This window comes from Xenopus laevis, chromosome 7L (genome assembly GCF_017654675.1).
Source record: "Xenopus laevis strain J_2021 chromosome 7L, Xenopus_laevis_v10.1, whole genome shotgun sequence".
Classification (NCBI taxonomy): domain Eukaryota; kingdom Metazoa; phylum Chordata; class Amphibia; order Anura; family Pipidae; genus Xenopus; species Xenopus laevis.
Window position 1 is genome coordinate 96,665,892 of NC_054383.1, and position 25,600 is coordinate 96,691,491.

The 25,600-nt window shown below is 38.2% G+C and overlaps 1 protein-coding gene across 1 annotated transcript in view; it reads left to right on the plus strand.

Annotated features, from left to right (window-relative positions):
* Positions 1-1,008: 1,008 nt before the first annotated feature.
* mxra8.L (matrix-remodelling associated 8 L homeolog) overlaps positions 1,009-25,600 on the plus strand; it is a 35,157-nt gene continuing 10,565 nt past the window's right edge. The window contains exons 1-4 of the mRNA XM_018226033.2: positions 1,009-1,282; positions 20,594-20,617; positions 21,708-22,013; positions 23,212-23,313. Of these exons, the coding sequence (XP_018081522.1) occupies positions 1,234-1,282; positions 20,594-20,617; positions 21,708-22,013; positions 23,212-23,313 (481 nt within the window). The 5' untranslated portion in view covers positions 1,009-1,233. The remainder of the gene's footprint in view (positions 1,283-20,593; positions 20,618-21,707; positions 22,014-23,211; positions 23,314-25,600) is intronic.

A 25,600-nucleotide genomic window follows, 5' to 3' on the forward strand; every position in this document is an offset into this window, starting at 1 on the left:
GGGTCCATTATGCAGTGGTGTTATCTGGGAACTGATAATCTTAATATCTACCTTCGCAAGGACCAAAAATGGAGAAGCTTTGGTTTCCCTGTTTGTCTTATTTCATTTAAGAAATAAACAAAAACATAGATTTCTCATGATTAAAACAATAGGCTGAAAGTATGTTGAACAAACGCCCTGATTGTTGCACATTATTTTCTTTACCATCTGATGGTGGACTTTACTCGCACCTTACAGGATTTTTGCATACTTTTTCCACCTACACTTTGGCATTTTTTTTCCAGGCCTAGCTCCCAATAAACCTTAACCCTTATTGTTGTTGGCACAGAGCACTGTATGTCAGCTGGCAGCCAACTTAATATGCAATGTCCATTTTTCAGATGTGTGTTTTGGACTTCTGATACTACCAACCAACCAAACTTTCTAACTGACTAGAGGATGATTAATCCAGAGTGGATAAGTTACCCACACTACAACTGGTAATATCTGAACAGCTTTTCATATACAGCAGGGTGTTAGAGGCAGGGAAACGTCATTTTACCATGAATAGGAAATTGGCACTATGTGTAAATATTGGGTCAAACTAAACTGCAAAAAATACCATCAAACGGTGCATCTCTAAATGGTTTGCAGCAGTAAATATAACATATAGTTGGGCTACAATTCCCAGCATCCTATAACAGGCCTTTTGTATAGTTGTGAGTTGCTGGAAATCTTATTTCCCAAGAGCTGGAGGACAAGGAACTTGCCGTTCCTGCTCGACACAGATTGATCTGAAAATGTTTCTTGAGTTAATAGAGGCTCCATGTTCGTTCTATAGCCGTGAAACAAGTAAAGTGAAACCACTGAAAGCTAGCCAAGAGAAAGAGATCAAAAACAACTTGATGGGGATGGAGCTGTGTCAAGGACAGCCTCCTGCAGCTGGAACTTGTACAGACTTCAACAAAATAAATTCCATAGCAGAAGCAACACAGGGAGGGAGGAGGGAGAGGAGGAGTCTGTAAGAGTTCACAGTTGTTCTTGGGTCTCTGCTGTAAGCAATCTACAGAGTGAGGCAGAAAGTCCAGGATTCTGCAGTGCAGGTTGGGAGTTGTTTGGTAGGACAAGTCAATACCCATAGTTGCTGAAGTCACTGAATGGTGATGTCAGATTAACTCTGAGCAAGGTACCAACAAGAGCAAAGGGGCAGTTATACCACAGGGTCTCCATCCTGCTCAGCTATAAACAGAAGAGATGGAGATAAGGTGCAAGGTCCTGGTGTGTCACATTCTCCTCCTGCATAGTAAGGCTGAATTTATTTATCATTTATATATAAATCTTAGCATGTTGTAGACTGAAGATAACTGGTCACTTTGTGTTTTTCAATGATTTATCATTCTTGTGTAACTCTCTCTCTCTCTATGCCGGGTGGTTGCTTGGGTCATTGACAGAAAGTGTACCGAGTTGCATTTGCTTTTTGGTCAGAAAATGATTTGACTTTCAAAAACATTGCATTCATAATTCCAAGAAATACAGAAATACCACTTTAACCAAAACTAAAATGACTGAAGGGGACCCTTTATGAGGTTGTTTGTTGTCCAGTGGAACCTGTGTTGGACAGAGAACCGAGTCAGTGGGGGTTATTTATAAACACTGGGAAAATTTGTACCTGGGCAGTAACCCATGGAAACCAATCAGATAATTGCTTTCAGTGTTCAACCTGCAGCTGGCTGAAAAAAAGCTAATCAGTGATTGGTTGCTATGGGATACTGCCCAGGAGCAAATTTGCCCAATGTTTATAAGTGAGCCCCTGTTGTGTGTTACATGTTGTACATAGGAGCCAGGCTCAATATCATGCACAAACCTGATGTATAAACCTTCTTTTAAAAGCCAGGTGAGCTAAGACGCCAAGAAAAATGTCAAGTACATTTTATTCACAAAATTCAATTCCAGACATTGTTTTCTCTGGCAGCTAATCCAGCAGTGAATTGATGCTGGAAAAATAAACAAGTCACTTATAAAATAAGAATCCTTAGCTTATACTGTAATAATGTGCTGAGGGTGTAGGGACCAGTTTAGCAGCTGATTGAGCCTTGTCCTGTTTGTTATGGAAAGTCATGTCCTATTTGAAACAGCTCTTTGCAGCCATCCCTTGGGTCTACAAAGGAATCTGTTTGGGTTTAACGATGGCTGTTATTATAATCCTTTGAATTGGATGGAGAAAAACAACATCAGTGCTTGCCTCTGGTTATGGAATACATCCTAAATCAGATCTAGCTGCATTTGGGCAGGACAAAAATTACTTTGCAGAGCTGCAAGTTGGAAACAAAAGTATGAAAAGTTACTGTTTTCCTTTTGCCCCACTAAGGCCACTTCTATACCCCCATTATTTTTACCTACACCTGCTAATCTTTAGGATGTCACTATGCAATGTGGCTCAGTGTAGTATGCCAAGCTCTAGATAGCTTCTGCAAAGCCAAATATTCCTGCAGTCTGTGATGGCTTTCTAGGCTCTGAGCTGAGAACCTTCTGGACAAAGTACTAGTAGTAGTAGTTACATGCACTAGAGCATTTTTATGATACAATCTTATTTATTTGCAACCAGTGGGAAGGAGGGCTGACATTGTTTAATGTTTTAAAGACAAATTTGTATTTTACAAGTTTCTATGTATAAATCACTAAGAAATTCTTGAAAAAATATTTTTTACAGTGCGTGAGCTCTAGGGAGGAGCAGGGGTATGATTATATCATCACAATGCACTAATGAAAGGATATTATTACTTGCACTGATTCACCAGCCAAGGGAAAGTTCTCTTTATGCTCTTACTCAATTTTTGGTAATCTGTCCCCATCAATATTACTCTCATGTGTAAATATTATATCATGCACATGCAACTTGCCTGTTAGAAAGTGCCTGTAGATTCCATTAAATTATGTAAACATTTTTATACTGTACATGCTTTGACTGTTCCAAGAATTTTGTGGATTCCGAAAGCAAATCAGGTTGCATTTGTTCCATAGAGCAATATATATATATATGGATAGTGTCTTCTCCAATGTGTCATATTTAATAGGAAATGGAATATTAATAAAATGTACTTTTCCACTGTATGAGGCTGCCTGGCTGCCAGTGTAATCAGAACAAGGAACTGTGACATTACCTGGGAGGCGCCCGCAGCCTTCTTTATAGTCGGTGCATGCAGTTCTCTGGCAATTGACCTTCTTGTGCAAGAGAGAAAGTTATGACTTAAAGGAAGAAGAAAACAAAGATGGAAAGGTAGAGAGGAGAAGTATAAAAAGAAACAAGGAAGTCAAGAATTAAAAGACAGAAGGAGCAAAAAGAACAGAAAGAAGAGAATAATACATAGAAAGGAAAAGTAAATGAGGATAATAAAAAAAACAAGACAATAAAGAATAATGTGCCATGAGAACAGGAAAACAATTGAAGCGAGTTGGTTCCCAATCAGCACAGTCCAATAGATTGATAAAATTGGCTGCCATATTTTCTGTGGAGGAATTAGTGGGAGACCATTTGGCAGCTCCTCTAGTGATCTGTATTCTGCGAAGGGGGGGTGCTGTGTTCTGCAAGATTAATTCACCCAATGTATGGTAGGGATCTGTCTTTGTAGGTTTTGGTGGAATGAAATGGAAAGTTTAAGGAAGGTGGTCTCAGTGATCTCATCTGTGGCTGGATGGGGGGCAGCATTGAGAGATAAGGTAGAATTTGTCTAGAGGGTCTATTTTCACCCCAAGGTAACACTGAAGGTAAGTTAACAGTGACATTATGTAAGAGATTTCCCCGGCTCCTTACCTCCTGGCACTTCTCTCCTCAAGTGATGTGCCCACTTCAGGGTTCATCTTCAAAGTGACGCTGGCGTCCGATGCTGAGCGCCTTGATGCCTGTGTCAAGTCGCAGGCGTCATGGCGTCATCAGGATGCGTCAAATTTGAATTTTTGGCGCCAAAGACTGCTTAAAAGGCCAGTCCACCATTTTGTTAATGCCCAAGCTGGTTCCAGTTTTTCTGATCCTGCTGAAGCGTTCTTTATTATTGAATTCCTGTTTTTTTTACTTTTTGCCTGTTGCCTGACTCTTGACTACGATTTCTGCCACCAGCCTAGGGCCGGCCTAAGGGGTAGGCAGAGTAGGCACGTGCCTAGGGTGCAAAGCTGGGGGGGTGCCAGGCATGTACCTCCTCTGTCACCTACCCCCAGTCAGGTGCCTGACTCTCTGTGGTTTTTACATCTTTTTGCGCTCCTGCACATGCGCAAAGGCATGTTCACGCCAATTCGTGCATGCGCATGTTCACGCCAATTCAAGCATGTGCAGGAGCGAAAAAAAAGGAAGTAAAAACCACCGTCTTTCTTGCGCACGCGAGCGCCGCCTTGCACATGCACACTCGGGCCTTTGTAGTGTGGACCGGCCCTGCCTGCCTTGAACCTTTTACCAGACTTCAACTACATCTTCTCTTCATCCCTGCTTGTACCTCACTTACGAACAGGGGTTCTCCTGTGCGTCCGCAAGGTACAGTCACCGAACCAAGGTTCCTGACAAAATGGTCGTTACACATAACTACGGGAAGAGCATGTGACTGGAGTGCTCTTGCTTAGGGTTCAAGGAAATACACTCCTGTTAGTTAGCGTGAGAATTGGCGTGAACATATATTTGCTGACCCAGATAATCCTGCAATAGCTGATACAGCAAAGTCTTTAATATGGCTCTTGTTATAAGCTCAGGGGGCCCTGACCACATGTTAGTAAGGGTGGCAGCTTCAAGGGAAAAGTGTTTTTCATTCTCTCATTTTTTTCAAACATCGCCCACCCCCCACCAACCACCACAAACTTGCGGCAAAATCTGGTGAATAACATTTCAAAGATGACTCCTGCTTTAGTTAAATGAGCACTAAGAACTAATATTTAATTATAGCAACAAAACATACTGTTTAAATATGTAATTGTGCATGAGATATTCATTACAATTTTTTGGCAGAGCAAATAAATTCTTCCCCCAGCCCCTGCTTCCTAAAAACAGCTGCAACAGTTTACGCATGACTCCCATTTTGATTAAGCATTTACTAACATGAACAGCAAAAAATTGTTATTGTTAAACAATACAGAGTTGTATGATGTCTCCAGACACACAGTACTCCCTAGATTATTCCCCTTCATCCAAATATTTATTACAGCGCAGAAACTGTAGAGCAGTGATGTCTAACTAATGGCCCTTTAGCTGATGTTGCACTACAAGCCTCAACAGCTCCCATATTGTTGCAGATTGAATACGGCTGCTTTAGAGGGTGGATTATGTTAGTGAGAGTGTAATAATAGCATTAGCATACACCTTATGCATGCATGTAGTAATGCTTTATCATGACTTCACTGTCTGTTGGAGGAATGGAAAGCCCTTTTCTGTTTGCCACATTTACCTTCTAGCAATATGACTGCCATACTGTTTGGCTAATTTTTTCTTGTGATGGGTAGGGAAATCTTAGTCTAGTTCCTTAGAACACCCGTTGAGGTACCCCTAAGTATCTTTAACACTACCAAGAGTGGCAACCATGCTTTATTGTTGACATGACTCTATTCTGCTGCATGTTCCTCTATAACCTTATCCTCTCTGAGGCCAGACTCATCACTTTTGCCATTCTGCTCCTTTCCCCACCTACTCTTAGTATAGGTATAGGATGCATTACCCAGAAACCTATTATGTAGAGAGCTCCAAATGACGGAAAGGCCATCTCTCATAGATTCTATTTTATCCAAAGAATCCAATTTCTCTTTAATGATAAAACAGTACCTTGTACTTGATCATAACTAAGATATAATTTATCCTTATTGGAGGGGGAAAAAAAAGTTGGGTTTATTTAATGTTTACAAACCCCAGGTCCCGAGCATTCTTGATAACAGATCCATTACCTGTATTCCAAACAATTTCTCATGTTATCAGTATTAACACTTTATACAACCTTCTAGACATTTTTCTAATCCCAGACCATGGTACTTAATTTTTTAACATGAATAGAGACCCTGGTTCACAACTTTTTTTCCTGGTTTCACAGAATACATCCAAAACTGCTGCAGAGAATGAGCTGTCCAGGAGAAAATTACTATAGAAATGTTCTCCTTTGGTTACCCATTTTTAACGTGAGGCAATTGGAATCCAAAGGACAAAACCAAAAATCCAAATCACAAGAAAATCAAGGACAGAATAATAAGCAGGTACAGACCATGAGCCAACAACTAGGAACTGGAAGAAAGACTATAACCAGGATCAGGAACCAATACAAAAAGCAGGATCTAGACCTAGGAACAGAATTATGACAATGATTCAGAATCAAAGAGCAAGCACAGGAACGCACAGAATGAGACATATCACAAGCGATCAGGCTAATATCAGAAGGGTGCAGAGGGTAGAGGGCACCTGAGATGCAAAGGAGCAGTCTGAGAATTACAAAACGTATTGTATAACTGGGGTCAGGCTGGGTACCTTGGGGGATATGGCTGTGTCTGCAAGGTGCATTTTTCTCCTTGGGGCTCCATTTTTCTTGTTGGCAGGGTCAAAACCCAGGGAGCCCATTAGGGCAAAGGCCCTGCCAACTTAATAAAATGGGGTCCCGTGATTACTGATGGTGGCCTTGAAAGCAGTGGCAACGTACAAGACCGGGGTTTATAAAGGCAGTCACAAGAGAGGTGTCAGACTCTTAGCATCAGGATTTAAAGATTTTCAAGAAGTGAAGAAATCTGAGCCTGCCTCTGTAGCCAAAAGGCAGTGCTGCATTGCCATGGAATGCGGCATTGCACTGGATTTATACTGGCTTTAAGTTGAAGCCAGGGCAAGCTACAGCAGTCTTAAATTAGTTACAGCACTAACATTTATTGTCCAATTAGAAATGGCATTTAAATGTACTCTTCATCCAAAGGAGCTGCAACTCCTTACCTCCCAATGATGATAATTTATACAAAACAGTCCTGAATTCCAGATCCCAAAAGGGATTCACGAGTAAATGGAGGTTTGTAGTTGTATCTGGGTTTAATTGAGCATAGCAGGGATATTAGATGATGTGTCAATTTTAAGGTGCTTTTCTAACACTGATACTTGCATTATTTATATTCACCAATTAACAATAACATATATATATATACCTGATTTACCTGTAATCAAGCATTATTTTGTGTAGACAGTTCAAATAGATTGGGTTATTTAGCCTTTTCTCTCAAGCAAAGTACCACAAGCAGCAGAATGAGCAGTCCCAGAGCAGAGCATAATGCAGACAAGATAGATGTATGTGCGGTTTTTACAAAAATGACTCCCAGATGCAAGCAGAGTAATAGCGCTGTAATGTGATTATCTTTGCGTTGAGAACGTCTTTTCTTTTTGAAACTTTGCAACTCGTGTATTTACTGTACAAAAAGAAACACCTGTCATTTATTTGGATTAAAGGGAAAATATACCCATGTATACAATATAATTTACAGGAAAATGACTACCAGGGATCCGCTGTTATTTACGCAATGTGGCAGCTCCCAGTGTCTTGCTCATATAAAGATGACAACTAATTACTTTGTAACCTATTTTGAATAAAACGTGAGGATCATTATATGAATTAATGGAGTGGTGCAAATAACCTATCTAAAGCTTCATTTTGTTCTACCTACAGTATTTTGGAACTAAATGTGTTTGTTGCTAATATTACACTGAGCTCCAACTTTAGTTTGTCCAAATATTTGTGCCTGGAGTGTTGACCATGCAGTTTACTGATGGACAGTATTACTAATTCTGTCCAGTTCTTAGTCTGGTTCCTGGTAACTGTTGGTAAATATTCTTACTTTAGCTGCTTTTCCCTAAAGACTAGGTATTATGCTTGAGATAAAAACAAAAACTATATTAAAAGGTTAGCACTATCCCAAATAACAATCAATTAAAAGTTCATAGTCCATTCAACATGTTTTGGGGAGAGCACTGGCCTTTTAATAGAGTTTCAGATTATTATAACCCAGCCAGCACTTTCTTTTTCAAGACCAGTGGAGTCTTGTTTATGCTGACATGACATATATGCTAGTTATTTGTCAGGTTAGTGTTTTGTTTTTGTCATGCAGGTGCTGAGTTGTGAAGTGCTTAGCCTAGGGAAGGAATTTAAATAATATTTCTTCTTAATAAGCACTTATGCACAAGGCCTTGGCTGGACCCAGAAGTAGGCAGCTATTACCCTACAGAGGGAGTAGGTGGATGATATCTGCTTTAAAGAAGTCTAGGTTGGGGAACCGACCATATAACTTTGATATGCAAATTTAACTTTAGTTGCTCATGCAGTATGGTCTGAGGTTTCTTACCTGGTAAGTAAAGTTGACACTTGTGGGTGTGGGTGATTAGATAGCAGCCAGCTGCCTTTGAGAACACCTGTGTTAAATGTTATCTAAATTATGCTACATCCCTATAAATCTGCATGTATTGAATAATGGAGCTGCTGAATAACCTGTAGAGGTGATGGAGGTATGAATCTGCAGCACAACCTGCTGGGAGATACTATTTTCAAGGACAGTGATTTCTGAATAGGGGTTGAAGATGATGGGCATCTGGAGGAATTTATCACGTTGGGGCAAAATAAAAAAAAAAAGAGATAATTTTGCCAGACCTACATTTTTTCCTGGACTGCATATTTAGCAAAGATCAAAGCCCAATGTGTTTATGATCATATAATATGATTGCACTTACTCTCATACACACATACTTGCGAACTCAAGCAGATGCACTTTGGGGAAACCACCGATTATCCAAAGCTTTGCATGGAAGAAAGTTCCTGTAAAGTTCCTGGTAGTTTGTTCCCATTCTGACATTTTTCTGATCAGTTACTGTTCATATATAATTTAGATTGTGGGACAATTACAATGACGGGCAGATTTACTAAGGTTCGAGTGAATTTTCGAAGTTAAAAAAGTTCGAATTTCGAAGTAATTTTTTGGATACCTGGACCATCGAATAGGCTACTATGACTTCGACTTCGAATTCAATTAGAAGTAAAATCGTTTGAATATTCGACCATTCGATAATCGAAGTCTCTTTAAAAAAACTTTGACTTCAATACTTCACCAAATTAAACCTGCCAAAGTGCTATGTTAGCCTATGGGGACCTTCTAGACCATTTTTCTAAGTCTTTACACATCGAAGTAAAATCGTTCGATCGTACGCTAAAATCGTTCCATTTTACTGCGATCGTACGATGGCCAAATTCGGTGAAAAATACTTCGAAGACGAAGTATTTATCACTTCGAAATTCAACCCTTGATAAATCTGCAGGCATTACCAATGTCCGCTCTCATATAAACATCTATAATAAGCAGTCTGTCCCCAAAAGGCTGTGCTTTATTGCTTATAATAATATTAATGGATTGCTTTATTACAGAAGGTCTATAGCTTGCAGGCCTAAACTCCAGGTTTAATAATGAATGACCTAATTCTTAGTGAAACTGATATATTTGTTGGCACAACTAACTTTCCTGAACTGATTTATGACCTAGTCCATACAATATGCCTGGTTGTGTATATTCTAAAGTACTTCTAAAACTTCACAAGTGACTGGTAATGTCTAACAGACCCAAGTTAATTAAAAAAGAGATCCACGTGTGCTCTAGGGAGTTGCATATATTCATCTGTTTTTAGCAGAGCTGGAACTGTACTCTGGTTGTGGAATATACAGGTATGGAATCTATTATTCCAAAAGCTTGGGGTCTGTATCTTTACCATATAAAAAGACTTTCTGTAATGTGGATCACAATTCATTAAGGCTACTAAAAAAACATAAAAGTTAGAAAGGCCTTGTTCTTACAGACATTAAGGCTAAAGGAATACACAGGCCTATTTAAAGAGTATGGTAAAAAATTAAACAAATTAAATGAAAGTAATAATTTAAGTTAACTTTTAGTATGTTATAGAGTGGCCATTTCTAAGCAACTTTTTGATTGGTCTTCATTATTTATGTATTATCTTTTTTAATGATTTGCTCATTACATACATCTGTAAACAAATGCTCTGTAAGGCTATACATGTATTGTTATTGCTAATTTTATCAGTCATCTATCTATTCAGGGCCTGACCTATACAAAATAAATAATGAAGACCAATTGAAAAGTTGCTTAGAATGAGCCATTCTAAATTACAATACATTTTAGATACATTCTAGAATGGGTGGAAACCATGACGAATAAGGAAAAAAACGCACCTGGCTAACCTACATAAATACTCTGCCAAACTGCTAACTACACAAACTTTCCAACATACCACTTGATATAAAACAGAACTACTAAGAGGGACCGAACTTGTCCAGAAAGCGGAACAACGAACTACAGGGGAACCCCCCAGGAGTCATTATCTGTTTACAAGTCCTTTGTTGTAACTATAAAACACTAGGAACTCGCTTCCCTTACTACATAAAGTAAATAGATAAGTTATCTGTTTTTATGTTAAAAAATAGAGGGACACCTGAACTGTCTTGATGGTCACTTTGGTAAGATCTAGAGATGTTAATCACCAGCTCTGTTCTTCAAAAACTTGATTCGTACTTGACATTTGTTTGTTTGTTTATTTTATTTTAATTCATTTGTTATATATTATTTCATTTGTAAAGCATAAGAAAATAAAAACATTTTGGGAAAAAAAAAAGAATTAGCCATTCTTTAACATACTAAAGTTAACTTAAAGCTGAACTATCGCTTTAACACTCTTTTGTCAGTGTATATTTAATATGCATTATGCAATATTAAGCAGATATGTATGTAAATATATCAGAGACGTCTGCTGTATTTGGCCTTCCAAAAGAGTGGCTTTCCAGAGTTTCTTAAGAGTCACATCCCCTGTATAACACTACAGATAAATATGGTAATTATTGGCATTTTAGTTCTTTATGAAAGCAGAATAAGGAGAGTTTTTGTCTTTTTCTGTTCCTATGGGTGGAACTTGGAAAAATGCAGAATATCTGACTACATTCAAAACAAAGAGTGGGTGTGTGACTTTCACTGAGGTTAAGAGATGCCATAATGTGACCATGAATGTACCAGACTAATAGCCAAAAATCTGACATTTGCAGTGTGAGCAAAAGCTTGAATTCAATGTTGGAGGAAGCACAGCTAAACACGATAGTTATATTTTGCATTATAGTAAGTTATATATTGTATATCTGCATATGAGACAGGAGCCACTTCAGTCTGTCTTAGTGTCGGTGTACGAATTCCACTGGTTTTCTATTTTTACAGTGGGGAAGGGATCTATGTCATTTTTCATAGGCTGGAATATTATTTACACCTATACTTCAACCTGTGAATGGATGATTCTTAAAGTGGACCTGTCACCCAGAAATAAAAAGCTGTATAATAAATGTCCTTTTCAAATTAAATATGAAACCCAAATTATTTTTTTTATTTCAACATTCATAGCTGTTGTAAACTCATTTAAACATCTCAGCTATCAATCAAATATTGCCTGCCCCTTTAAGAGTGGCTTGGATGATTTCTTGGACACTTTGTGATACTAAAATCTACAAATAGTGTAGATATTGTTATATATCGTTTATGTTAGTGTATAAAGTGGTCAGTGTGAATGTGTTTATGTATGGGTGCTGGGTTTCATTTGGAAGGGTTAAACTTTATGGGCTTTGGACTTTTTTCAAACCAACTTAACTTTGTAACTATATTACTATGTAACTTAAAGAAGCAGTGGCTCAAGCCAGAGGGGAACCTGGGCTAGAGGCAGCATTCAAAAATATACACTTTGGGGCAGATTTATTAAAGGTCGAGTTGTGCTTTCCACGAAAATTCAATTTTTGAGTTGTATTTTTTGGTAAAAGCTCACATTTTTTAAAAAAACTAGATTTTTTTTGATTTGTTATACCCCGACCCTGGAAATACCTTGAATCTGAAAATACACCATCTAAAACCTGTCGTGGTCATGTAGGAGTCAATGGCAGAGAACCATTGAACCATTTGAAGATGCTTGTTCGAGTTTTTTCGGAGGGTTTTGCCCGAAAAACTAGAATTATTTGAGCGATTCAAGGTGTTTTTTCCGCTGAAAACTAGATTAATTTGAGTTTTTGGGTTTTGGGACTGGAACTTGTAGAATTGAGTTTTTTTAAAATAGAATTTTTTCTTAAATAAGATACCATTCGAGTTATAAATTCATTTGAGTTCATTCGAGGTAAAAAATTTGAGGCCGATTCACCAAGGGTCGAATATCGATATTCGACTGGGAATTAAAATCTGACGACTTCGAATATCGAAGTCGAAGGATTTTAGCGCAAATAGTTCGATCGTTCGATGGAAAGAATAATCCTTCGACCGAGCGATTAAATCCTACGAATCGAACGATTCGAAGGATTTTAATCCAACGATCGAAGGATTATCCTTCGACCAAAAAAACTTGGACGAGCCTATGGCCAATGGCGAAGTAGCCCATTCGATGGTCGAAGTAGCCCAAAAAACACTTCGAAATTCAACGTTTTTTTACTTCGAATCCTTCACTCGAAGTTAGTGAATCGGCCCCTAGAACTCGACCTTTGATAAATAACCCCCTTAGTGTAATGTTCTTACATACAGTATGTTGTAACCAAAATCTTTTATTTCTTGTCTGTTTTTATTTATCATGGAAACCTCCGTATCACAGGAAGTTGCTCATCTGAGCTAGAATACATTTCAACCAGCTGGCAGACTTACCCATTTAGCCTTGGCGTTGCTTACTCCTATTGCTTGGCTGACAGAGATTGGATAGGAAAGTATTCCTGAGCTCTGCATCCATTTTTTTCTCTTGCTTATGCAAATTCTAATATGTACAAAGGCATTGCAAAATATGTGTGGCAGTGTTCTTTGTCTTTCTTTGTGCTTTTGACAAGAAGTAAGTAGAGGAATTAAGAAAAATGGCTTTGTGTGTATATATTTTATGGTGCCTGAAGGGTATGTATGCAGAATTTAGAAAGAGAGAGATAATGTATACTTAGGGTTCAGCAAAGAAAGTGGCATAAATAGGTGATGACAATTCATGGTACAACAGGAATGCCTGCTAGAAATGATCTCTGAATATTTCTAAGAAGAAATCATTGTGTTATTGATATTACAGTGTGTACTCTGCATTTCACATATTTTGATAATTGTCTCTTTAAGACGTTTTAACCTTTATTACCCTTTTATTGAACCATAGTCTGTCTACTATACACCTACAGCTCGAAACCCACATCCATCTACACATTCACAACACCGAGTGATAAATATTTTAAATTGGGAACAGATGTTGAGAGCTTAAGGTTGCGTGCTAATAAACTCTATTTTTCTGCTCAGCCTTTGGTTTCGCAATAAAGCTCAAAAATTCCTTTCACCCACTTGTCATCCCGGAAAAGATTCAATAATTTAGGGAATCATGTGAGTTCTGTTTTAGATCTACCTGTTTTAGTCTGAAAATTAAGGTGAATGTGCTGCATCATTTATAGAGTATAATTGAAGTTTTTCTAAAATAACATGTACATTAAATTTGCTGGGTAGACACTTCTGGCTCTTGGTTTAAACGTTTTGTCTGACGCAAGCTGTAAATTAGAACTACAATTATCCTCGTGGATACACCCTGTCAGACTAATGAATTATACTTAGATGTGTTTCAGAATGAATTAGAAACAGGCATGGGATCCGTTATCTGGAAAACCCATTACCAGAAAGCTCAGAATTACGGCAAGGCCATCTCCCATAGACTCCATTTTAATAAAATCATTTTTAAATATGAATTCCTTTTTCTCTGTAAAACAGTACCTTGCACTTGATCCCAACTAAGATATAATGAAGCAAAACAATCCAATTGGGTTTAATTGATGTTTAAAAAGACCCCTTATCCCGAAAACCCCAGGTCCCGAGCATTTTGGATAATAGTCACAAGATTCTGAAGCTAATTTCCTTATACTCATCTACTGTACTATAAAAATTTCAGAGCAAAAAGATTTCATATAGGCACAACACACTCAGCTGCCTGAAGTGCTAAGTGCCCAGAGCCGATATGATACATTGTCTATGGTCATGCCCTCTTATACAACAGTTCTGGAAGGAAATCGCCAGTTATTGGGAAAACCTATCGGGGAAATCGATTACCGTTAACGCCACATGGGCTATATTTAGCAAATTGCAATCCACCCCACACATCTCCAAGCCGGAGAAAGCCTTAGCGGAAAGGCTGGCGGCGGCAGCCAGGAAGGCCATCTTACATAAATAGCTATCCCGACTTCCTCCGCCTCTAACTTTGGTGCGCCAAAAACTGCATCACATATTCCACTTAGACTGGATTGAAACACAGAAACACAGAACGGTTTTTTGACACTTGGTTGACTTACATTAACACCCTCACTCCACCTACAAAACTACTCACTATCCAAACTTTTCAAACTACCACCTGGTATGAACGGGAGCTGCTGCTGGGGACCGATCTTGTCCGTGAGGCAAACCAACTGCTAAGATCCGTGGGAAATCCGCAACAATCAGCTGTTATGGGACCCCCCAGGAGTCATCATCTTAACCAACTATTTTCTACCGCCCTATCTTGATCATAAACCTTAATGCTCTGTCTTATCGTCTACAGGTAATACCATCGTGAGTAACTTTCAATATCTACAATTAGGGGTATACCTATCCATTTCCCCCTTTTCCTGATCACTTGACTAGATTTTGGATTATTATTGTCTATCTTGCTTTATGACACTCGAATCTGTACTTGACTGTTTACCTTATTTTAATTTCCTTTTTGTTTCTTTTTTTTCTTCTTATATGCATATTGAAAAACAAATAAAAACATTTGTGAAAAAAAAAAATTTCAGAGCAAATGTGAAAATGTGAGTGTTATTTGTGGTAAAGCAGCATCCAGAGGCAGATGGACTATGATCCTAGAAAATCTGATGTTTCAAATAGACATCTGTGCAGACATGTCAAAAAAGAGACTGTTAGCTAGAGGAAGGTAGAGAGCACCAATCCACACCAAAAACAATCACTGAAAATGACTTGGCACCACTTGAAATTTACAGAAGAGCTTTAGTAAAAACACTTCAATATGTTGTCACCACTTCAATATGTTGCATGCCCTCTCAAAAAGCAAAATATGGCCAATCTACACACTGAGATCATTTATTTACTCACTCAAAGCCTTTAATTTGGCTGATGTGTGCAAACTAAAAATGACATTTTACTAGAGACAACGGTTCCTAATCATACACTGAAAGACAAAATATTGTACTTTAGGCAGCTTTTCACACAGGGTGCTGTTTACTCTACTCTAGGGCTGTACTTGCACTTGAATACAAATAACTCATCTCATAATCAGTGGTGTACCAACTTTTTTCCCTTCTTCATTATGCTACCTAGTATATACAGTTTGGGTTGCTGAAACTTAGATTTCTATCTTTCTTAAAAGTGCTACCTCTGGAAATCCTGTGGCAATGAGCTCAGACTTTAAATAACCAACGTCTTGAATGGAAGTCATTAGGCACGGCATGGTTAGTTAGGACTGACAACACTCTGCTATGACCTTGCCTCATTCTGCTTGCCACCGGCATTTCATGATGTGAGTTCCTGTCAAACTTAATATGAGCCCTTCGTCAGGTCTGCTAGATCTACAACCTAAAACCCATAGCTTTCTTCAAAGTCTATTCAACTCAATGAGGCATAATTATAAAGAGACCAAAAAGTTAATGAGGGGTAATTATAAGAGACTAAAAAGTCAAAGTAGATATTTATATCTGCTATTTTTCAGTATTCATCTGCTTGTGAAAACTATAAAGTGCAAAAGTTTGCTATTTACATGGTGTTTTTCTGGATGGAGCCAGGAGTTGACACATTCGTGGGTATATTTATTAACATTGAAAACAAACATCCAGGGCCAGATTTAGTGAATCGGCGCCCCAAGGCCGCATGGTCCTAAAGACATCCGCTCCTGTGCACGAACACAACCCCCCCCCCCGTGCACGGTCTTAAGCTGGCCATAGACTAAAAGATCTGATTTTCGGACGGTGTTTGGAGAGTCGGTTGTTTGGTCGATCAGACAGGTTAAAAGATTTCTGTCGGCTGCGGGTAATATCTCTGCATGTATTGCCGATCGTACGATTTTCAGTGGGAGACTGTCACTAGCTTTGGTCCGACATAACTTTCGTATGATTGCTGTCAGGGGCAGAACATTGGCTGATCTGTTCTTTTGTACTTTATTTGATCGGAATGGTTAGTGGCAGGTCGGGATGTGGGAAAGTCCAATCGTATGATGATTCGTACGATCGGATCTTTGCGTCTATGGCCAGCTTTAGTGCTGGCCTAGTAGGGAGCACTTTTATTTTATAACTTGTAGGTGACTGTTCAAATGTAATTGCTGAGTGGTTGCTATGGGCATTATCCAGGGCTGGATTTACAAAGTGTGCACCCCCTAGGCCCACTGTCATTCGTCACCCCCGTCCCCTCTCTTTTATTCACTCAAATTTCATCATCAGGATCCTAGCAATGGGGATTGGCACACAGGGCATTTAAAAAACTATTGTATCCTGCTCATCCCCAGTGTTCCTGAACCAATGTGGGTAAGGTTGGGAAGCATGCCGCCCCCTTAAATCCTGCCTCCTTAGGCCCGGGCCTTGGTGGCCTCTCTACAAATCCGGGCCTTGCATTATCACCGGTGATGTTTGTCTCCAATGTTAATAAATCCACACCATGGTGTGCTGCAAAAGCCCGGTGCACCTCAACTAATCTATGGTCTGGGTAAAATGCAGGGTCCTCCTCTGAGCAGGCAGCCGGTCATAAATATCTATTAGAGGAGATGTTTTTCTCTTAATAAGCCCCAGGAACTTTCTACACTGTAATCTCTGCAGCTGGACTGTGACCTCGGAAGATTTAGGGAGCCCTCAGATGGTGCTGGTGACTACTGAATATGGATTGAGGAAGAAGCAGAGGACCACATGGTTAGCTTATACAGGAACCTACTAGAAAACATTGTTACTCCATGTACTGTCAGCTTAATTGTATTGCAAAGTATGATACATTTTCAAGGGTGCAGTAGTAAAAACAGGGCATCGATTTTATAATTAAAATCTTTGTAGTGATTGCGTTCTTCTGAGCTCCAGCTGGTAGCAATACATGCAGATTGTGGCACAACTTTGAGTCTCCATTCTACCAGCACAAAGCTGAGCCTCAGTGGCAACAAGCAAAATAAAACATGTTGCTTTTTCCTTTTTGGTATCTTCCATATTTCCCCATTTTCCCCCACTAGTCCATATTAATGTCCTCCTTGGACTTGGATAAATCAAGAATAAACAACATTTAGTGCTCACAGAGCTAATTACACCTTCTGCATAGTAAAATGGTAAACATGCCCTTAGGCGGGTAATGTTATAATTTTTTTAATTTTTTTTAAAAAAATTCGAACTGTATTTTCAGGGAAGGACTCAGCAATAAAAATTCCTGAAGCTGATGCACACTGCTACCAGTTTGCCTATGTTCATGAAGTGTGTATTCATAAGGCAGATATTAATTTCAATACTCTCTTGTTGTGGGGTTGCCTGGGAATATTGCAGCAATAAAAACTTAAGAAGGTAAAGAATGTAATTTACTGATAGTAGGGGCCAGGCTTGTGTGCTTTTGTACAAAGTAGAGTCTGACTGCAGGAAAAACTGGCACAGAATGAAAGAAGTCTGAATGCCCTGAATCTTTTCACTGTAAGTGATGACATGTGAAACCCTACTATCTTTTCCTTACATCAGTGCAACACAGATCCTGTCCTTTGTATAGTGACCCTCTAGACAAGACCACCCACCCGAATTAGGTCATGGATTGTTAAAAATACAGTTGAAATGGGGGAGTTAATCATATGCTTGCCTCTTTAAGTAAGTAAAAATTGCAAATGCAGGGCTGAACTGTTTCCCTCTGGACTCTTTCTGGATTTGAGGCAGAATATAAAAATTCCTGCTTTGTCCATGAGTTATAGCTCCATCAGTTTTCTCACCAGCATCTATCTTTAATAGGAAAAACGTTATTTCCTTTAGCTTTAACTTTCCACATTATCAAGGTTCAGAGCAGCTGCTTTATGTATGTGATTGATGTTGGCATCAAACTAGTCTAAGTAATTATTATTCTCAGTTTTCAATGCGGCAACGTTGAGGGGCAAACCACCCAGAAATATTTTACTGCATGCACTTTTATACAAAATTTGTATTCCTAAAACCAAAAAAGTTACCAATTTTCTGGCCAGGTACTGCCAAACTTCATACATGGTCACACAGATGGAAGGGTACAAATGTGGTTACTCATCAGGGTGAAAACATAATAAAGCTTTCATGCTAAACAAAGAGCTTATTCCAGGAAGTGAAGTTGGAACATTTCTTTATACACTGCCAGCTAATAAAGGTATTATAATGGAGGCTGTATTACCTTTAAAGACAGTGCTTATTATATTTTTATATGTAAGACTTTTCCTGAATGGTGCCCATCCTCTGTATTACAGAAATAAGTAAGCAGCAAATTAGATCTAGTCATGCAACCTTCACTGATGCATGCTCCTTTAATTGCCTTTGGATCAAAGGTTTTGTTTCCCTTTTATTACAGAAATGATAAATTGCAATTATAATAATCAAGCAGTGGCATACATTTGATTTGCATTGAAATGTATTAGAAATGTATTTATTGTATAAATTATATAATAAAAAAAAGGACACCAGCATTATTTTAAGGCTTTTGAAGGGACCCATTTATTTAAAGGTGCGCCCTAAAAGCACTCCATAATCCTTGTCTGGAAACAGCACAAGGAAATTGAATGTTATATTCATTTATTTTGTATGTTTGCAGGGGATGCAGTCGGTTTGAATTGTGGGAAATTCACAAAGGTTATGGGGGAGGGGTTGTCCAGTGTGCCGTATATGCATTATTATGCATTTTATGAATATTTTGATGATTTTTCCATACCAACAATGTTTAGGAAAAATATAGAAATACCAACATATTATACAGTGTATAAAACCATCAGATTAAACAAAACGGACCCTAAACGTTTTAATGTGCTGCCACACAAGATCATTCCAGCTCCAAGGCCAGCACTCTTGTCTGCTATATTGTGTTATAAAGCAAAGAATGGCTTTGATATTGGATGTTTATTTTTAAAGGCCAGTTTCCATAGTGTAATTATAGCCCAGTGTCCGTTCTGTCTTTAATCTAGCCCTATACATATTTCTGAAAAGAATGCCAGAGAGGTTTTAATAACATGTAATTTGCTACAGAAAATGATGTTGCCTTTTACAAATTGTTACCTCTCTGTCCAGAGACACATACCCAAGTCAAAACATCAGTACCTTTATTTATCCTCTTTTATAAAAGCATAGGTATGAATGAAGCAATTGCCAAACAGTTTGTTAAGCGAGACATAAATTATACTGTTTCTGCTTGAAAATTGCTCACAACATTCCCTCTTACCTACTTCTGTTCCTTTGATTTCCATTTAATTGGCCCTTGCCTTTATTATGCTATTGTTCAGGTTGAAATATAGACTCAGTAAAGCTTGATTTTAAGAGTATGGGTGTATTAAAATTACATAGACATGGTGAATTCTGTACAAATGACATCTTTTTTTAGCAGTTAATAACCTACTTCATACTGTAGCTTGACCAGATTATATGTATTCTGATTGTAACCAAACATGCTTTGATGCATCCAACCAGATTCAACCAACACTGACTCAATAGTCACATAGTCAACTGACACAAAAACAATACACTTGGATCCAACGTTACAGGAATATCCACTTGACACTTTCAAACTACTATTATCTTCAAACATTCCTAACATATAAAGCTGTGAATATTTAGCATTGAGATGTGTCTCTGTTCTTCTGCTTTTACTTTATCTCCATCTGCTCTTTTGCTGCAAATTAACAATGATAGCTCCCTACCTCAGGTTCCTGCTAAACCTTGTAATAGAATCATCCTGTCTAAGCACATCTATAGCTCCATTGCTCAGTTCAGTTAGTTTGATTTATTTAACCAACATTACAACTATTATTTTTTATGTTATATGATGTACCTGGCATTTTCAAGCCTTTTCAAAGTCAGTTGTATTAGCCAGAGTTCTTGCTCACTTAATGGTTTCACCCATTATTTCAGCCAAAGCCAATACATACCTTATGGCAGTGATCCCCAACCAGTAGCTCGCGAGCAACATGTTGCTCTCCTTCCCATTGGCCGTTGCTCTCAGTGTCCTCAAAGCAGGTGCTTATTTTTGAATTCCAGGCAAGTTTTATTTGCATAAAAACTAAGTATAGTGCCAAGTAGAGCCTCTTGTGGGCTGCTAGTCCACATAGGGGCTACCAAATAACCAATTATAGGCCTTATTTGGCACCCAATGGACTTTTTCATGCTTGTGTTTCTCCCCAACTCTTTTTACATTTGAATGTAAAAGGTTGGGGACCCCTGCCTTAGGGTAACTCACTGCAAATATGTGTGGATATTATTGTCTTTGACTCTTTTCAAGAAAAAGTGTAAAACAGTCAGAACAGTTATTATGACTATTATACAGTTATTATCAGACTGCAATATATTTTCCTTACCTGTATTTTACCAGGGCTAATGTATACTTTTTCTTATTTCAGGTACCACTGTTTATCTATATTCAGGTAAGTCCTTAAATAAACATAATTAACTCATAGCAGCTTTTCAGAGGTAAAGATTGAATTCCTCATCTGATGCTAGTACTTGGCACTAAAATATTTGCCTTAAATCTCTGCAATCCTGTTGTCATGGCCTGAGTTGTTCACTCATCGTATCACTGGATGTCCATAATGTCTGTAAGTGATCCCAATCAAGCCATCCAACCATGGGAACAGTATTGCATTCATTCAGGTTCTCCCCAAGTTACTTCTTGCTGCAGCATTTTGCAGATTGTGGAGCTGGCTGTAAAGTATATAAATATGTATATCTAAACACAATCAGATCTTTCCAGTCTTTAATTAGTTTGATGTTGGAACTGAACAGTAAGTTTAAATTTTAAGCTGTATTTGGTAAAAATAAAATTACTCTAGTAATTTATTTATAACACTGACCTATCATAACGAATTAGGAATATGGCCAATGCAAAAACAAACAAATATCCAGGGTGACCTTTTAATATTTGTGGGCTAATTCATGATAATGTATTTGCATGTTGGTCCAGGGAGTTCTAAAATGAAAAAGCTTATGATATGAAGATGAGTAATCCAAAGACATGTCATACAGGACAGATGTGGTGCCCCTAGGGTATGTGACTTGTGATTCTCCATCCCAGCAGCTGGTTGTCCCGGGAAGTTCTACAGATGTATTTCATGTAGTACTATATATGTATGCACCTACTGAGAGACTGGAAAATAATAGAAAATAGAAGCAGATGCCCATTTAGTGTAAACTGTAACTTTCAACGATTAGAAATGTATGTATAAAGCAAGACAATAGATTCGAAGAATAAGAAGCCAGGAAGTACTAGAGAGAAAATCTTGCAAAATCTTGCAATATGAATATGAAACAAAAAACCCACTCTGACTATAAATCTTTCCTTTTTCTTTCTTTTTCTTCTTTTCTTATCTTTCTTTTAATTATATTTCTTATGTAACCTGAAGAAAACCAATAAAAAACCTATAATTAAAAAAAGTGTAAACTGTAAAGAGTGTAAATTCACTTGCACAGTCTATAAAGAAAGCTAACAAAATAATTTTTCTTTGTATAATCCAACAGTACCTGCCAGCCAACAAAACCCAGAGAGTGTTGTGGTGTCAGTGACTAATATCAGTTCTCAAGTTGGAGATCAAGGTTTACTGACATGTGAGAGTTACCGAATGGTGTGGACACAGGACAACCTCATGGACAGGCAGCGTGTGGTTCACTGGGACCTGTATAGCAGTCAAGGGGATTACCGTGGAGAGAGACTATTTGATATGTTTTCTGCGGGGGAACAGCGCATCTACAAAGACTACAACCAGAGGAGAATATCAGTCCCACAGTCAGCTTTCCAAGATGGCAATTTCTCACTGGTCATCAAGGGTAAGATATACAGTGCTAAGATGCGTCAACTATGGAATAATCAACAAAAAACCTCCAGTTTTACTTATCTGATATCAGAAGGCCAACCAAAATTTCTATAATCCATATCCAAATCTATAAATGAAAGCTTCTTTTAATATAAACAAATATTACATTTAGACAGTATTATTCTTAATGCACTTTTATAATGCATTACACTGCTGCCTGCGTTTAGGGCCAATGAAATTAGCAACTAGGGATCGGAGGAAGAATAGGAGAGGGTTTGTAAATGTACAAATAATAAAAAGGCTCTCTAGTTAAGCATTGCATTTTGCTCTCTGTCTATTGCTTGACTACCTTTTAAATTCCAGGTTGGGTAGAGGCAATAAAAATAAAAATATTTTTTAATAATGTTATATTTTAAAAAATCTACAAGATAATTTTTTTTCGCTAACTGTCCCCCATTTCGATGTAAATTACAAAGAAGGGTAAGGGACAAGAGTTAAAAGAGATTGTTAGTATTATACCCTTACATTTACCTTTGTCCACCAGAGAAGAGCACATCCATGACCACTCATATAAAAATGTTCTAAATAGTATTGATGTAATATGGTTCTATTGTTGTAATTGTTCTACAACGGTGCCCAAGGGCCGAGGCCAAGGGAGCTGACAGGCTAATCCGAACCTGCAGCAAGGTTTAAAATGTTCTGACTGCATAGCACTTAAAGCTTATTGTAGAGTAATGTTATTCTATCATGCCCACTGCACTACAGTAAGAAACTTATTATGTTACTTAATGAGAGCAATGTTAGTTTTTCCCCTGTTGTCCTTGCCTGATGGGTACCTGGCTTATATATATCAGGGCTTGGGACCTGGGGTTTCCGGAATAAGGGATCTTTTTTTAATTTAGATCTCCATATCTTAAAGTCTACTAAAAATTAATTTCAACATTTATAAAACCCAATAGGACTGGTCGACTTCAGTAAGAATTAATATCTTAGTTGGATTCAAGTAAAATGTACTGTTCTATTATTACAGAGGAAAACAGAAATACTGTGACTTAATTCATTAAAATGGAGTCTATGGGAAATGGCCTTCACATAATTCAGAGCTTTCTGGATAACAGGTTTCAGGATAACAAATCCCATGCCTGTATTGCAATTTTCCTTGACATACAGAAGATATTTTTCTAACACTGTTGCACTGTTTGTTATTTAAGATGTTTCAATGATTGATCAAGGGCTGTATTCCTGCAATCTCCATCATCACTACTGCCACCTGGATGAAACTGTTCGAGTTCAACTAAACATTACCAAATCAGGTGAGAAGCCCAAACTTTAGGCTATCCTCAATGCAATGCCATGAATGAACGGCAAAGTTTATAACTTTAGATCAAACCACCTGATTCCCTCTTTACAGCTTTCAGGTTCTCTATAATGTGACTCTAGTATGATAAGACTATACGCCCCATGCATATAGTGTCCTTGTGATCTTTGAGTCAAAACAACATAAATGCAAGGTAGCAATGCTAATGACGCACATAGGATTTCTGTAGGCCCATATATACATATCAAGGCCCAGTAGGAACCTTACAGTTGTGCACATTCTTCTACCTTCTACAAGAAAGGCATATGCAAAACTGATTATCCATTGGCCAACGCTCATATGCAGGTGCAGTGGCAGATCTCCATAAGTACTATCCAGAGAACTAAACCCTAAAAATGCCATATTTTATATACTGAACTTATTGCACCAGCCTAAAGTTTCAGCTTGTCAATAGCAGCAATGATCCAGGACTTCAAACTTGTCACAGGGAGTCACCATCTTGGAAAGTGTCTGCAACACTCACATGCCCAGTGGGCTCTGAGCAGCTGTTTAGAAATTAAGCTTAGGGGTTGTTGTTTTAAATTATCAAGCGGAAAATGAGGTTTGTCTGTAATATAAGCTGATGCTACAAGGCTGATTATTAAATTCTGATGCTAGTTGCACTGGTTTCTGTGCTGCCATGTAGTAATTATCTGTATTATTTACTAATCAGCCTTATATTGTGACATTTATATTCTATGTGAACTGTATATTTTGAGTCTGTCCCTACGCTCAGTAAGTGACATCAGCACAGAGCCTGTGCAGTGAATCAGTAGAAAAGAAGATGGGGAGCTACTGGGGCATCTTTGGAGACACAAATCTTCACTGATAAAGGGATGTGGTTGCCTTTGGTTGGTACAGAAGCCCAAAACATAATGTTCTTTAGTTAGTCTTTAGATCTACTTTAATCCCCATGGTAAAGCCTTATGTTGAGAGGCAGTGTGGCATGCACAAAGCGGGAGTTGTAGGCGGAGCTAGGCAATGACCTGGGAGGGAGTGGGGCACAGTCTGGACCCCAATAAAGGTTTAATCTACCACTGTGTAGGTGACATGTTTCAGAAACTCCATGACTTTCTTAGATCCCTGAAGTGGAACACCACCCCATTTTATAATTAAATAATATATAAATATAATGCTAAACAGATTTCCAATATGCATTCATTTAAAAATGTAGTTGTTGTCAAACTTATATGTAAATGTAACTGCAACTAAAAGCTGTATTCGCTTGCTGTAGTCTGCATGGCTTGTTCCCAACAGCAGTGAAGTAAAGAAATTGGAATCCTGGCAGGGGCTGACCTCCAGCCAGGACTCCAGTACCCATAATACTAATTCAAAGGTCTGTAAATCAACTGGTTTCTGGGAAGAACTTTCAACAGTAAAACCAGTATTGCACAAAATTGAAAGGAACAAACACAGTTTCCTATAGCAATTCCATTTACGAATAACAAAATAACTGATGTGTGAAAATATTTAACTAATATATATTGGAAATTGCTTTTAATTGTATTTTCTTTCATTATGCAATAAAACAAATATATATAGTGACTGATGACGTTCCCCTTTAAATGCTCAGCCCTCTAGTCTTTGCTGGAATGTGTTAATGTCTGTGTTATCCAAGAGATTGATGTTATGATGTCAGAAAGTCAGCAGATGCCAGTCAAAAGTAAAAGAGCTAATTAGGTTCATATGTTGCTTTGCGCAATTCATACCCATCTGCTTAACTTTATAATGCAGACCCTGCCTTTTGGCTATATAATCACAGCCAGAGGCCAAGAAATGAAGCACCTGCACATTCAGTTCAAGAAGAACTTGCTCCATTTCTCTTCCATTTACACAGCTGGGAATAAAGTATCTCAGAGTCTCTCCCAGCCCATAATATCTTATCCAGTAAATTATCCAGTAAATTATCAGATAGCTTAAATAATGGATTTATGCTGAGGTGAGGTCAGGAAATATGGATAATTTATAAAGTGCAAGTCAGAGTGCAAAGTGCAAAAAGACGGATGCAAACCACCGTGTATTTGTATGTTTGCACCCCGTTCTGCACTTTGTCCATGGGTGCTAGGTAAATGAACACTAAGGAGCATGCATACATAAATGATCCCCTATGATACGCATACACATACAATAACTTGTTCAAAATAAACAGTTCAGGAAAGCTAATTTAAGAAGTGGGGTGCAAATATCCATCTGTCCTTCACTATTAGCTGCCCTGCTGTTCCATTGAGACTATGTAGCAGCAG